Below are 15,233 nucleotides of genomic sequence, written 5' to 3'. Positions count from 1 at the left end.
ACTGTGTCCTTCCATACTCTTCTTCTTCTTGTGCATTTCTGCAAAGTTTCTAGATACAGATAATTTCCTCAATTTACTAAATTCTTTGACAAAATGCTGCAAGAACAGCGTGCACTAGCATGCAAATGTGGTCGACCTTGCTTTTAACAAACTCTTCTGCACTTTGAATTGAAGCCTTGGGTTATGTGTGTGAAAGCAAAATTACATTTTAAAGGGAATCTGACAACATGTGATGGTATTTTCATCATTACAGGTTTAAAAACTTGTTATAATCGAATACTAATGTTTTATTTATAGTCAATGTATTTTACTCTTCCTTTTGAAATTGATATAATCTGGTTTACTCTCTAAACATAAAATGACACTTCACAAATCTCAACTCGAGTCACTGACTTTAAATCTAAAAGCTTCAAATGAAACATATTGTTGAACTTCTCTTTTTTCCTTCTGAGATATTTTCAGTCTTTGATCACATCACACATTTTAACAGGAGATTATTAAAACTGAATTTGGTAGTCCTGGATTTTCCCAATGTTGTGCTTTGATAAAAAAACACATTTGATCTGTTTCACAGAGACTCGAGAGGACCGCACCAAGAGATTGTTCAGACACTACACTGTGGGATCCTACGACAACTTCACCTCATACAGGTACAGCACTTTTCTCTCTTTTTGTAGCCATGCTTGTGCCATCTAGATGTCGGATTTTGTAGTGTAGAGAGTACATACTAAAGCAGTCATAACGCTGATGCCAGACCAGGGGTAAATGAGTCCATGTGGAGTATAGAGTTTTGTGCAGCTGCTGCCATCTAAAGGCAGCAGGCTGTCAGTGCACTCAGTTTTAAAAAGGAAAATGTGAGAATTTGTATTACATAATTTTTTCAACCATTTTTTTGTTAGTCTGAAACATGCACAAATATAAAGTTTCTACATGCATGGCTATAGGCATGTGCATGATGCTGGACTTACCTTCTTTCTTCAGGCTGCTGCTTGATGTTTTACTTTTCACTCATTGTTCATTTCTTTTTTCTTTTTTTTTTGTTCCATCCCTGTCTCAAGCTGACATTTGATGATGTGTAAAGAGTGTCATTACTTCAGCTCTTCTAAGTCAGATTTGTTAACCAAGAGCAAGAGTAGCAAGCTTGGGTTATTTTCTAAGGTGCAAATGAACACTTTAATGCCAGACAGACAGTTGGAGACACAGGACTAGACTGAGTGTGTCTTGTTTCCATCCTCTATACCAACCTTTTATAAAATGTCAGGTTATTGCATTTAGGATGAAGTTATAATAAATGTCACCTCTGTTACAAGACCTGCAGGTTTGTAGAAGCATTTTGTTGCAGTCACACATGATAATCTCATGAAACATTAGGTGGTATGTATAGGTTTTTGTTTAGGGATGAGAGGTAATAACCTTTAAACTAATCTTATATATTTCAGACCTTGACTTCAATGGAATAAATGTTTCCTTTTTTACGGGTATTCTATCAAAAAATGAATGCTCTGAGGATACTGGTAATATTTTTAAGGGCTGATGAAACATTTGAATGTTACATTAAATCGTTTCTTAGATATCTGAACTACATTCTGTTGGCTTATTATCAATCAATCAATCAATCAATCAAACTTTATTCATATAGCACCTTTCAGACAAATTAAATTGCAGTTCAAAGTGCTTTACTAAGGTGCAGAAAAGTTATTGACGAAAAAGTAGTTTATAAAATCATTGAGAGACTAATGCACCAATAAGAATAAAAAAATATGTATAAAAAGAAAATACGATACATAAAAGCAATAAGATATTAAAATTAATACATAAGAGAAGAATATTTAAAATTGTAGTAGGATAAAAAAGACAAAACAATAATAATGTTAAGATGTGAATTGATATAAAGCACTATATAAAAGCCAGACTGAATAAATGAGTTTTAAGACTGCGTTTAAAAATCTCGATATTCTGGGCTCCTCTCAGAGCCTCAGGAAGGTCGTTCCACAGTCTCGGAGTGTAACAGCTGAAAGCAGCATCGCCAAAGGTTTTTGTCCTGCTCTGGTGATTAGAATAACTATAGTTAAAGGAGGGATCCTGGAAATCATTTTTATTGTGAGGCTCGTATGATTTTTCTTATATTGGGTCTGGAGGCAGACAGAGATTCTGAAGGAGGATAGTCAGAATATTACATTAACATCAAATCTGTTTTGTCGTATAGCAGAGATGAAAGCATAATGGATAAAAGGTTCCGTACTCAAACAAGTCATCTTAGTGACTCTTGAACAACACTGTTTTGTTTTTGTGCATAACAATTGAATAAAATGGCTAGAAAGCTTTTTTATGCAAGCAAACCTTTGACCCCCTCCTGCAGAAAGCTTTGTTTTGGGTCTCCTGGCTCCAGCAGCAGGAGTTCTGTGTTCCCTTGGTAAGTCTGAGATTGTGGAGTGTAACAAAAGCTAACAGAGAGTGCAGCCACCCACAGCCTGAACACTTTCCCTCTACATCAGCTTCAGCTCTTGAGTTAAGTTTCCATAATGATGAAAATCACAAAATGAAAACATCTTTACATCACAATGCTTTTGTCGACGTGAGACTGCAATCTGGACACTGTCCCCACAGTCCAAGGGTGCTGTGAAAGGCAGAAGAAAACATGTTCTTTGATAGTCTTTTTTAAAGGCGTTATATGTGATTTTTTGATCCAGTAGATGTCGCCCTTGAGCACCAGCATGAAACCAAAACAACTCGCCCTGCATTGTTGTGTTAGCATGCTAATGCTAGCGATCTTTATTCTGCTCGTATCTTCACACTGCATGTAAATTTACCTGAAATGAGCGTGATCTAGAAACACAGTTAAGCAGTGAGTACAGTATGTTATTCTTCTTTTCTCTAGTCCCTCAATTAAACAACTTTTATACACGAGGGGAGGAGTCAGCCGGCCGTCCGGGCGATGTAAACAAAGTGAAGATAGGACTCTGAAAACTCTGAAAACATCACAGACAGTGGGACTCGGGTGTTACACCCATTGTAGACAGTCATGACTCACAGAGTTATTTTCAGAGGAGATACTTGATTTATATATTTAAGTGTGAAAAATCACATATAAAGACTTTAAGAAGCAGCGTATTCAGGCCACCCTCATAGTATTTTTATACACTTCATTTATGTTTGACATTCAGCTTGAGACATTTAGTTAAGTCCCTGCCTTTATCTACACTGTCATAATGTCTGATTGGAGGAATAACTCTTTTTGAATTTTGCTTGCAAACCTAGCTAATATAGTGCTATTTACTTTGCTGCTTAACTAACTCTGCTTTGGTTTTTGCTGAGAATTTTTGGACATGGAAATATGGCTCGTAAACTAATTTGATTGTGTGCAGAGTTGCATGGGTTAACGCCACTAACAGCCACCACCCTGCAACACTTAAATAAGTTCTCTTTCTAGTCCATCTTTTTTTATCAATTAGGATTATTATTCAGTCAGAGCCATCCCTGTCTTTTATTTTTTCAACATTCACACCCTTCTCATGTTAAGTCAGAGGATTAGGCAATACAATTACCTCACTTAAAGGTTTTTTTTATCCCCACCTCAATCACAAGGACTCTATCTCTCCTTTCTCTCACTCTCCTTCTCCATCTCTCTATCTGTGTGTGTCTAACTGAAAACACAAGTCAGTACAGCCCCTGCAAATTCTGAGCTGTGGTTTCTTGCTTGGCCTTGATTGAACTTGATTTGTTAACAGAGAAAGTCAAGTACAAGTTTGTCTGTGTGTGTTTCCCCCATCTCTTCACCCCCAACCCCGACCCTCTTCCCTCTCCTGCCCTCCTGCTCGCCCCCCCCCCCCTCTCTCTCTCTCTGTTTCTGATGATGGTGTTGGGTTCATACCATCTCTCCCTTTGCTCTCTCTTTGACAGTGACTATATCATAGAGGAGAAGAATGCTGTTTTACAGAAGAAAGAAAACGAGGGGTTTGGCTTTGTCCTGCGGGGAGCCAAAGGTGAGAACCAAACACACACACACACACACACACACACACACACACACACACACACACACACACACACACACACACACACACACACACACACACACACCTTTGATAAATCATTCACAGTGACTACCTACGTGTTTTCAGTGTGTGAGAGTTTTGATGTGAGAAGCAGTTTGTTGATCTGAGTCAGAGTATGGATCAGTCTGTATTGCTACTGTGTGAGTCAACAACACGAGCAGCTTTGGTCAACACTCAGCTTGTATACTCAGATGCACTCAGGCTTCTGCATTCTTGTGTGTGTGTGTGTGTGTGTGTGTGTGTGTGTGTGTGTGTGTGTGTGTGTGAACGCGCTTAGCCCCTATGGTGGCGTCATCCTTGGCTGAGCTGTCGGCTAGCTGTCCCATCTGTTCTCCACACATGGCGTTCAGCTTCAGTCGAGACACACTCCTTTTCACTCCCACTTTCACTCCTCCTCCCTTTTTTCTATCATCTTTTCTCCGGCTGCTTGTTTTATTTTTTGTTTTTTCTTCTTCTCTGCATCTCCTCCACCTTCATTAATCCTTCAAACAGAAATGTACGCCTAATCACTTTTTATACATTCAGAATTCCAACAGAAATCACTACTCCCTACTCATCTCCATCACTGCAAATTCATTTTAAGTCCTGCACGTGCCAGCTCCATGATCGGGGCCAGTTACCATGGCAACCCCCTTCTCAGGCACCTTGCCGGGAGTCTGAATGTGCTTTACTGCCTCATCACTCACTACCATGGATCTTGGCTCACCCCGCTCCCTTTTACTCACTCTGTCTTTTACTCCCCGGTACCCTTTACACACACACACACACACACACACACACACACACACACACACACACACACACACACACACACACACACACACACACACACACACACACACACACATACATACACAAACACACACACACACACACACACACACACACACACACACACATACATACACACACACACACACACACACACACACAAACACACACACACACACACACACACACACATACATACACAAACACACACCCACACACACACACACACACACACCCACACACACACACACACACACACACACACACACACACACACAAACACATGCAGCACGCTGAGTGGTCCACTGAGAGCCATCTCTCATGTGTCAGTGATTTAGTTGGATTTGCGCCAAGATTTAATGGAGTTTGAGGTCGCCCCCCTCCCTTAATAGTGCATGTGCACAGTTTGTGTTTGTGACTTTTTGTGAAAGCTTGCATCCAGCTGAGAAAGTGTAAAAAATGTGACTGCATACGATTGATTGAAATAGATCGATATATAGATTAATTTGACAATTAGGCCTCTGCTGTATGAGAAAATAAAAGTAAAAAAATGTGATGTGAGATAAAACTATGAACAATAAGTGTTGCAATAAATACATGAACATTAAAGAGTGTATATTAGCTGATACTCATAGTATCTGTCTATCTGCTGTTCTACAGGTTGTAACTAAATCTGTGATGCAAAATGTCTGTCTTGATTCTAAAATAACTCCATAAAGCTGTTGTTTTTTGTAAATAATTTTTTAATTGGCACCAATTATAAATCTGACGGCAGCTTGCTTTAGCTCCATCTGACAGCATCATATGGTGTCATACTCATGATGCCTCCATCAAACAGTTACAGTGTTCACCTGATGCATTGCTTGTTTAAATAAAATGTTTGTTTTTCATTCCAATACATTTTGACTATAAACTTTTTTATACAGAATGCAATTGATTGTGCAGCGCTAGTGTTGTTATTTATGTTAATCTTGAACAGTTTTTTGTTTCAATTTTCGGGAAATAAAATAGAACCGATTTAAACCATCAGCCCAAAAATTCTAAATGTTCTCTGTGAAATGTCATTTTCTATATCTAGTTATGTTGAAGTGATATAATTGCGATCGATAAGAGAGCAATACATTTCATTTTGTTTTTGAGGGGTTGTCTTTGTGTTTTTTCTTCTAAGCCGAGACACCCATTGAAGAGTTCACCCCCACCCCAGCATTCCCTGCGTTGCAATACCTGGAGTCTGTGGACGTGGAGGGAGTGGCCTGGAGGGCTGGCCTGAGGACAGGAGACTTCCTGATTGAGGTAATTTGAGGACAGCTCTTCAGCTGCTTGTTTTTGTATCTGTATCAATATTATTACAGACCCTAGTGTTACGCTTGAACAATATAAATTAACAACTGCAGAATTCTCTTCAGTCACGATATATATTAGTGGAAGTGACGCATACACATGGTACCTCCTGAAAAATGATATAACTCTGTGAGTAATGACTGTCTACAATGGGTGTAACACCCGAGTCCCACTGTCTGTGATGTTTTCAGAGTTTTCAGAGTCCTATCTTCACTTTGTTTACATCGCCCGGACGGCCGGCTGACTCCTCCCCTCGTGTATAAAAGTTGTTTAATTGAGGGACTAGAGAAAAGAAGAATAACATACTGTACTCACTGCTTAACTGTGTTTCTAGATCACGCTCATTTCAGGTAAATTTACATGCAGTGTGAAGATACGAGCATAATAAAGATCGCTAGCATTAGCATGCTAACACAACAATGCAGCGCGAGTTGTTTTGGTTTCATGCTGGTGCTCAAGGGCGACATCTGCTGGATGAAAAAATCACATATAAAGCTTTTAATGGCAAAAAATAGACAATGCAAAAAAACAATCTGAGTAAGAACTTGGATCATGTAAAGTGTCTCTCTCTGCATCACTAAAGTTAAGTAAGTGAGGTGAGCAACCAAAGTTACGTTCACCACCACGTCTTCTTCTGTTCTTGTCTCTTAGGTTAACGGAGTGAATGTAGTGAAGGTGGGCCATAAGCAGGTCGTTTCCTTGATCAGACAAGGGGGCAACAGGCTGCTGATGAAAGTGGTGTCCGTCTCGAGAAAACCTGAGACAGAGGAAGTCGTTCGCAAGAAAGGTAAAGGTCTCTCAGTTTTGTCCCTTTCGCTAAAGAAAACAGTCAGCAGGTTGAATTTGAAATCACTTCATAGCTGCTTCTCATTTGTTTTTGTTTTTCTAAGGACTGAATTAGCTTTCTAACTTATTTTGGATAATGAATGACTTAAAAATAATGTTAATGTTTGAATAGATGGATTGCAATGACTTGATAAAGAATACTTGATTTTTTTCATGGCACATTTTATTTACAATAGGATTTGAGTTCTTTGATAATTATTTTGTATCCAGTGGACTGTAATGCAGACATGGAAGAGGGTTTGTGAAAATATGTGTTTCTGTTGTCTAGGTGATTTTGACCACGTTTTCCCTGCTGTAAATTCATGTAGTTTCCATGTCAACCGCGCTCGCCATTACTCAGCTCCCACACAGTCCTGGAACTATGACCTCAGGACTGTGAAAACTTCAGTTGTGTTTGTGTGATTGGTGGAGTAGTGTACGCACCTCCCAGGTGATTATTAAGGGAACAGAGACAGTGATAAATGCTTTTGACCCAGATTCATCGAGACAGCTCCGTGCTGACTGAATCAAGCTACTCAGGGCCTGACGCTCTCTTAATCTCCCCGTCTCCCCTTGTTTTCTCACCTTTTTATTTGAAGTCTCTGAACATTTTTCCATTCTCTGTCCAGCTTTCTTATCCTTACCACATGGCCAATTCCAACATGGATTTGTAACTAGCCATTTTTCTCTCAGTCCTCCCTTCTGTCTGTTTCAAATTGGATCATAGTCTCTAGTGGGTGTCGGGTGTGGTGGAGTGAGGTTGTTAGATGTAGTTGTAGAAAAGATCATAGAGACACACTGCTTCCTGTAATATTCATATTAAATTCCTATAATAATGTATGATCATTCAGTAGTATTTGTGCTGCTGAAAATACAAGCGGCCAGTATAAGGGTATATATATTAGGGAACAACTACATGTATGACTTTTTTTTTTTTAAATAGGAGGGTCATTTGAGGGTGATCCCACTGGTATGTCCTTCCTGTTAAAACATTTTAAACACTAACAGGCTAAGACTAACTAGAGCATTACCGTCCTATTGTGAACAGTGGCTGCAGATCAGTGTTCATATGTAACTCTGGTTACAATCCATATCAACCGCCTTCATTTCCTCACCAGTCTGCAAATTCTCTTACAGTAGCAGAGGTGATGCAGGCGAAAAGAGTCAAAGCGAGAGATAAGAAGGAGTATGTTTCGTTTTTTTGCAGACTAGAGAGAGGTTTTTTTTTTTGTTTTTTTTCTAAATGTTCCTTATTATTTTTTTATATCCTAAGCTGTATTGAAAATTCCATCCCCACAACCCCACTACCTTTCTAGTGGGATATATACCCTGAAAAACACTGAAACTCAGAGACATGTAAGCAAGCGGCGCACATCGAAAAACACACATCCACTGCACCATGCAGTGCCTCACTACTACCTCGGTTGCCATGGTGACTACACTGCATGTTTGAATAAAGCATTGCATTACAGCAAAAGCATCTCTCTCTCGCTCTCTCTCTCTCGCTCTCTCTCTCTCTCCCTCCCTCTCTCTCGCTCTCGCTCTCTCTCGCTCTGACTCTGTTTCTCTCTCGTCCTCCTCCATCTCCTCTGCTACTGTAAGAGAATGTGCAGACTGTTGAGAAAATGAAGATGTCTGATATGGACTGTACCCAGAGTCGCGTTTGAACACTGATCTGCGGGCACTGTTGACAGTAGGATGGTTAGCCTCTAGTAAAGGCAAAAGGACATGTTTGGGACTATCGCTCTAGTGTGCTGCATTGACTGTCAGTCTAAGATAGATTGAGGCGATGTAGTTTATGTGGGGCTTTATGATCTCTGTTTGCATGTCATGGCATAGTTTTCATTTGGTTATTTGAAGGTTAATTGTTATTTTGATTGAATGCCTTGTGTTGAAACTTGTACAGCTAAAACATGTTTTACCTTTTTTTCATATGTGAGAGGTAACAGCCATGTGTGGATACCAGTGTTGCAAGGCTCCCCTCGGCTTTTGGGAATAAAGTCCGCAGCGCCTTCTTAGTTTTTGAGTTCACTTGTCATCCTTTCATCTGCCAGCCCCACATGTCATTATGTCGCCCCGTGAGGGAGTTTTCCCCCCATGTATCTGCATGTGGTCCTCAGCATGAGAATAATGCATGTGTGTGTGTGAGCTGGTCTGTCCGTCTAAGGCTTTCATGCTAAATTCAACACAGACTGCATATTAAAAGTAAGATGGATGACTTTCTCCCTCTCCTTGCCATCTTCTTTTTCCTCATTCTGCCTGTGTTGGTGTATATATTCTGCTTGGTCTGTGTTAGAAGGATTCAGAAACCTAAACCTAGGGATGTTAAAAAAAGGACTGCGCTGTGCATTTACTGCCTTTGGGCTCCTCAACAGAGAGGAGTTCTGGCAACACAAAGACTAAAAAACTAAGAGACTGGGTAAACAAATCATCAAGCAGTTGATCCTACAGAGATCAAAGCATGAAGAAGTTGGGCTCCAACCGCAGCCTGAACAGGGCCCTGAGTAAATGCGAGGCGTCCAGTTCGCATGATCTTGACCAGATCAGAGAAGCCAAGATGGGATGGGCTGACCGTCTGGGGGATGCCAGGAGGGCACTGAGCCGCAAAGCCAAAGGATCTTCATCACCCTCATCCTCAACTCCATGCCTTTTCTCCACAGCTCCCCCGCCACCAAAGAGGGCTCCCAGCACCACCCTGACGCTGCGCTCAAAGTCCATGACCGCTGAGCTAGAAGAACTGGGTGAGTGCCAGAGAACTGGCAAACCTTTAACATTTTTCTCCCTCCTTTTCTATCACATTTCTGACTCCTCTTTTTATCATTCAATCTTGGTTTTATCTCTTAACTTTTAGAGTAGTCACTTCTTCTGTTGGCTTGTTCTTGTCATTTTCCCCCTCCACTGCTGACTCAATCTTTTTCCCACCAAGCTTCTGCTCGGAGGAGAAGAGGAGGTGAGTCTGAGGCAAGAACTTGACACCTCTTTGAACATCATAAAGATGATTTTATCACTGCTCTGTCAATTTAAGCAGTTGATTTAGAGCAAAATGTACATGTCTTTCTCTCTCCCTCTTTTTTCTCTGTTTTCTCTCTGTCTCTTTCAACTCTTAGTGCTCACTACCTAGTGGTTCATCAAGGAAACACAGTGAACTTATATTGACATAGTGAAGTGATTTTTACACAGTACCATAGAGCTTCACGTTGTAGTGTATAGCTTAGATTAGATATGCCTTTCAATCCGATTTTTTTATATTCTCTATCGTGTTTTCGCAATGTCACAAATGATGACACATCCCCCCTTGGTAATAAGCGTCAGTATTTAGTGTTGGCTCTTTTTCTTTCTGAACAGAGAGGCTAGACGAGATGTTGGCATCCCAAGAGTCCATGTTGCGATCTCAGCCCGTGGAGTCAGATTACAGAGCAGCCACTGTCAAACAAAGACCTACCAGCAGGAGAATAACACCAGCAGAGATCAGTGTGAGTGCACATGCAAAGGACAATCTATCATATATACCAATGCACTGCTTCTTGGTCATGGTATTTAAGTATTATAATATATGTTTAGGAATCGTGTCCAATTTGAAGACATGGCATGTTCAATTCTTGATTGTGTTTTTGCTGTAGTCATTGTTTGAGAGACAAGGGATGACCCTACACGGAGCTCTTCACCCAGGCATTGAGAGGGGTCACATACCAGTACCAAAGGGGATGTCCAGGACCAAGTCTTTTGGTAAAACAATCACCCATCCTGTACATATTCAAATCAGGTGAATGATAGTGTATCTTCTGTATACAGTACGCTTGTAGGAAACATATTTTAAAGAATATAAGCAAAGGAAGCTTCATTCTTTTTCGTTCATTATATGTACAGTAGATTGCACTGAAGATGATGCTGCTGCAGCCCTGTCGAGATAGTAAAGTTAGAAGTTCATATTAACATTTTATTACATGCTCAGAATGTGCAAATGTACTGATTAGCTATTCACAAAAAAGAGAGATGTTCAAGCGCAGTGCCCACTTTCAAAAGTAGACATATTTTATTTATACTCCCCTGTATTATTTAACAGCCTACACTTAAATGAATGTTGAATTAATTGTACATTTTGTCAAAAGTTAGATACATGTTTTACTAGATTACGGTATATCTGGGTTTGAGAAACTTGACGTATTATTGACAGTTTGAGTCAACACTTAGTGTGTTTTTTTATGTAGCAGCAGCTGCGGACCTGCTAGGCTGATTTAAAAAAATTCTTCTGCCTGAGCTCATCTCTTGTCACCAGGTGATCTGTGCTTTCCTCTCCCTCACCAGGTGCCACTGAGGAGGATCGGCTGTCCGCCCTCGCAGCAGAGCACAGGTTTCCCCGCAGTTCCTCCATGACGGACAGCCTCAGAGAACACTCGCAGCAGCCCCATCCGATCCCTCCGCCTCCACAAATGGCACCTCCTCCTCCTCCGTACTACCACCTAGACACTGGTCCTCCGCCGGCCTTCTGCCCCCCGCCTCCCCCCTCCAGGACCCAGAGTCAGGGCCACGAGCCTGGAGGACGCTCCAGCTTCAAGCCCTCCTCCTTGGACCTGCCTTACGAGGCAGCTCAGCGGCAGGCCACTCACATTGAGAGACAGAAGAAAGCCCGGTCTATGATCATCCTCCAGGACTCTTCCCATCTACCTGTAGAACCCACGGAAATCCCCCGCCCTTCTGCTGCTACTCCACCTGAGCGAATAAAAAGGAAGGGTAGGGTTATTGACAACCCTTATGCTAATGTGGGTCAATTTAGCATCGGACTTTACACTCCCACCAAGCCCCAGAGGAAGAAAAGTCCCCTGGTGAAACAACTACAGGTATGTTTTTTTTAAATTATTATTTTTATTAATTGTTCAGTTTAGTGCCAAAGACAGTGTTTATCTCGATGAAAATATTTGTTGACGAAGGTCTTTTTAAATTAGTCAACTCTGACAATGACGAGATGAAACTCCGCTATTTGATGATAAATAAAATAACTTCTTCATCTAATTGACGAAAATGTGAAAAAACGAAAACTACATTACAAGTGAGGATTATCACGTACCCCCCTCAGCTGTTCTAAAGTCACTGTAAACCAAACAGACTTCATCAAAGGTGTGTGTGTGTGTGTGTGTGTGTGTGTGTGTGTGTGTGTGTGTGTGTGTGTGTGTGTGTGTGTGTGTGTGTGTGTGTGTGTGTGTGTGTGGTGAGTGCAACAATGTGCAGCCTCTCGCCTGCAGGTCCGTGAAGCCCCGCCCCCTGGAGCTTCTGATAATAAAAATAAAAGCTTGCGTCTGATTTTGTTGACTAAAATATCTTCAACTAAAATGATGTGCAATTTTAGTCAGTGACTAATTGACTGAATTAAATCAATAACAAATGACTAAATATAAAAGGACATTTTCGTCAGGAGACTATGACTACGACTAAAGTAGAAAATGGTGTGAAGATTAACTCTGGCCAAAGACACTCTGATGTGATGTGGTTGATTTTCTGTTCTTGTCTTACTGCAGGTGGAAGACGCACAAGAAAAAGCAAGCTTGGCCTTAGCCGCTGTCCACTCCAGAGAGAGCTCACCCTCAGGACGACACCCACATGCCCACGGGCACACACACACCAGCCGTGCAGACTACTACCAGCACCAGCTGATGGCCGAGCGAGAGCGCATGCGCGTCCAGGGGGAGATGATGCTTCAGGGTAAGGGCCCCTTCGCCGCTGCAATCGCCGGAGCGGTGAAAGATCGCGAGCGTCGCCTAGAAGAGCGGAGGAAATCCACTGTCTTCCTTTCTGTCGGGACCATGGAGGGCGCCTCCGCCGCCAGCTCCGATTCCCCCTCTCTGACTCAGTCTCACTCCATCGATGAACGGATGCTCACTCGAGAGCTCGGACAGCTGCCGCCCCCTGCCTTGGCCCTGAGCCCCTCGCCCAGTGGGACCACCTTTATCCACCCGCTTACGGGAAAACCCCTGGACCCCAACTCTCCACTGGCTCTTGCGCTGGCCGCAAGGGAGAGGGCACTGACCTCCCAGAGCCAGTCCCCTACTGGCAGCCCAGAGCCCAGGACTAAACATAGTGTTATGTTTATTGACCCTCAGACCAAAGAGTCTCCACACGGGGAAGGTGCATCCTCATCTCCCCCTTTTTCACCTAAAAGCTCCAAGGCAGTGGGGTATGGATCCTCCACAGCATCGATTCTCGTCCCCCAGCCCACCAAACCACAGTGGGCCTCATCACCATCCTCTGTATCATTCCGACAGGAGATGGAGGCCCGAGTAGAGGAGAGGAAGGAGGAGAAGAGGCTAGAGGATAAAAAAAGTATGTTGATCAGTATAATGGATACGTCCCAGCAAAAGACAGCAGGATTAATTATGGTCCACGCTACGAGTAATGGCCAGGCTGTTGGGATGAGTTCAGAAGTGCAAAAGGCAACCCCTCCAACATCCACAGAGCCGAGCAAATCTCCAAGTCCTCGGGTTCAATCCCCGAGTCCTATAGCCTCCCAGGCTCAGCTCCAGGCCCAGCCTCAAACTCAGCGTCCTGCCAGTCCAGCCCAAGAGAAGAGTCTGGCTCAGGGAAGCTCAGAGGAGGACGTTGACCCGTACACGGTGACCCTGCCCCCTGCGATTTTGTCCTCCAGCGACGAGGAAACGAGAGAGGAGTTGCGCAAGATTGGAGTTGTTCCGCCTCCGGATGAGTTTTCTAACGGGCTCTCGGCGCAGGCGCAGGGAACACCAGTGTCCCCGCCTAAGCCCGTCCCCTCTCCCGCCGCCCCTTCGACACCAACGCCCCAAACTCCTTCAACCCCGTCAACAACTCCTGCCGTAACCCCGACACAGCCTAAGACTCCCCAGCCTCCGCCTCCACCCGGTGCAGCAGCTGTCTCAGGGAAGCCCTCTGACCCTCTGGAGCCCCCGCATGTGGGCGAGTCTGGCTCTGCGGCTGACTCGGGTGTGGAGGAGGCCGACACGCGCAGCTCCAGCGAGAAAGAGCGAGACCACCACCTCGAGACCACCAGCACAGTCTCCACGGTTTCCAGCATGTCCACACTGTCCTCAGAGAGCGGTGAGCCTGCTGACACACACACCACGCACACCTCTTATGCCGAAGGGCAGACCTTCGTGCTCGACAAGCCGCCAGTGCCTCCTAAGCCTCGACTCAAGTCCCAAATAGGAGGTGGCAAAGGCCCCGTCACCTTCAGGGACCCGCTGCTGAAGCAGAGCTCTGACAGCGAGCTCCTCTCACAGCAACAAGCTGCTGCTCTGGCTGCTGCAGCCGGAGGAGCCGGACTGCCCTCAGGTGGTTCAGCCTCAGTGACTGGACTAGCCCCCACCAAGCCGCGCTACCTCTTTCAGCGAAGGTCCAAGCTGTGGGGGGACCCAGTGGAGCCTCGTGGGCCCGGGGTAGGGCTAGGTATCGGGAGTTTGGGCAATCTCGGCGGACTGGGACTGGGGTTGGGTGCAGACGAGGGAACAAAACCATCAGTTATGGGGGAGCTCAGCTCTCGACTACAGCAGCTAAATAAAGACACTAGGTCATTGGGAGAGGAACCCCTGGGAGCATCACTAGACCCTGGGAGGAAGTCTCCTGTGGCAGGTGCCAGGTAAGAGAAGAGCCGGTGCAAAAACGAACGGTTGGATCAATGATTTCATTCATTTATTTTACTCACACGGTGACAAGGGGCATCAGAGTTGGCATAGTAGATAAATTTCAGTGCCCAGAGAGAAGAGTCATATTTTTTTTTTAATAGGAGTGCACACATTCCAGGCACTGAGTTAAAAACATTTCTAGATAATCAGCATCTAATCTAACTCTTTGTGTAATCAGTTTCATTTTCTACAGTGGATAATCCTTTTAAGTCTGGCAGCAACAAGTCCACTGAAAGAGCAATGGCAAACACAAGCTTTTATTCATTAATCAGAATCAGAATCAGAAATACTTTCTTAATCCCAGAGGGAAATTCGATCATTACAGTTGCTCCAAAATATGCAATATAGCAGTAGAAATATAGTTTTAAAAATATCAATCAAATGGAATAGAATTAAGAAGCTAAAGCTAAATTCTGTCTGAATTATTAAAAGCGTTTGTCTGAAGTATAAAAATGTATCGAATTGAAAGAGTCACAGTGAAAGACAGGAGTGTACATGATGTGATTTTACTCACATTTTTTAAAATATGTGAATGAATCCATATTGAAGCCAGTCCTCTGTGATGACGAGCTATAACGGGATCAGAGTGAACCAG

At 43.2% G+C, this 15,233-nt stretch overlaps 1 protein-coding gene across 1 annotated transcript in view; it reads left to right on the top strand.

Annotated features, from left to right (window-relative positions):
• Window positions 1-15,233, top strand: part of shank3a (SH3 and multiple ankyrin repeat domains 3a) — a 171,773-nt gene that overhangs the window by 146,050 nt on the left and 10,490 nt on the right. Inside the window, exons 14-23 of the mRNA XM_061036999.1 lie at window positions 575-650; window positions 3,901-3,983; window positions 5,995-6,119; window positions 6,819-6,954; window positions 9,653-9,733; window positions 9,919-9,942; window positions 10,338-10,465; window positions 10,613-10,718; window positions 11,298-11,830; window positions 12,506-14,592. Of these exons, the coding sequence (XP_060892982.1) occupies window positions 575-650; window positions 3,901-3,983; window positions 5,995-6,119; window positions 6,819-6,954; window positions 9,653-9,733; window positions 9,919-9,942; window positions 10,338-10,465; window positions 10,613-10,718; window positions 11,298-11,830; window positions 12,506-14,592 (3,379 nt within the window). The remainder of the gene's footprint in view (window positions 1-574; window positions 651-3,900; window positions 3,984-5,994; window positions 6,120-6,818; window positions 6,955-9,652; window positions 9,734-9,918; window positions 9,943-10,337; window positions 10,466-10,612; window positions 10,719-11,297; window positions 11,831-12,505; window positions 14,593-15,233) is intronic.

This window comes from Labrus mixtus, chromosome 4 (genome assembly GCF_963584025.1).
Source record: "Labrus mixtus chromosome 4, fLabMix1.1, whole genome shotgun sequence".
In the NCBI taxonomy this organism is placed as follows: domain Eukaryota; kingdom Metazoa; phylum Chordata; class Actinopteri; order Labriformes; family Labridae; genus Labrus; species Labrus mixtus.
This window is presented reverse-complemented; position numbering and strand designations above follow the sequence as displayed.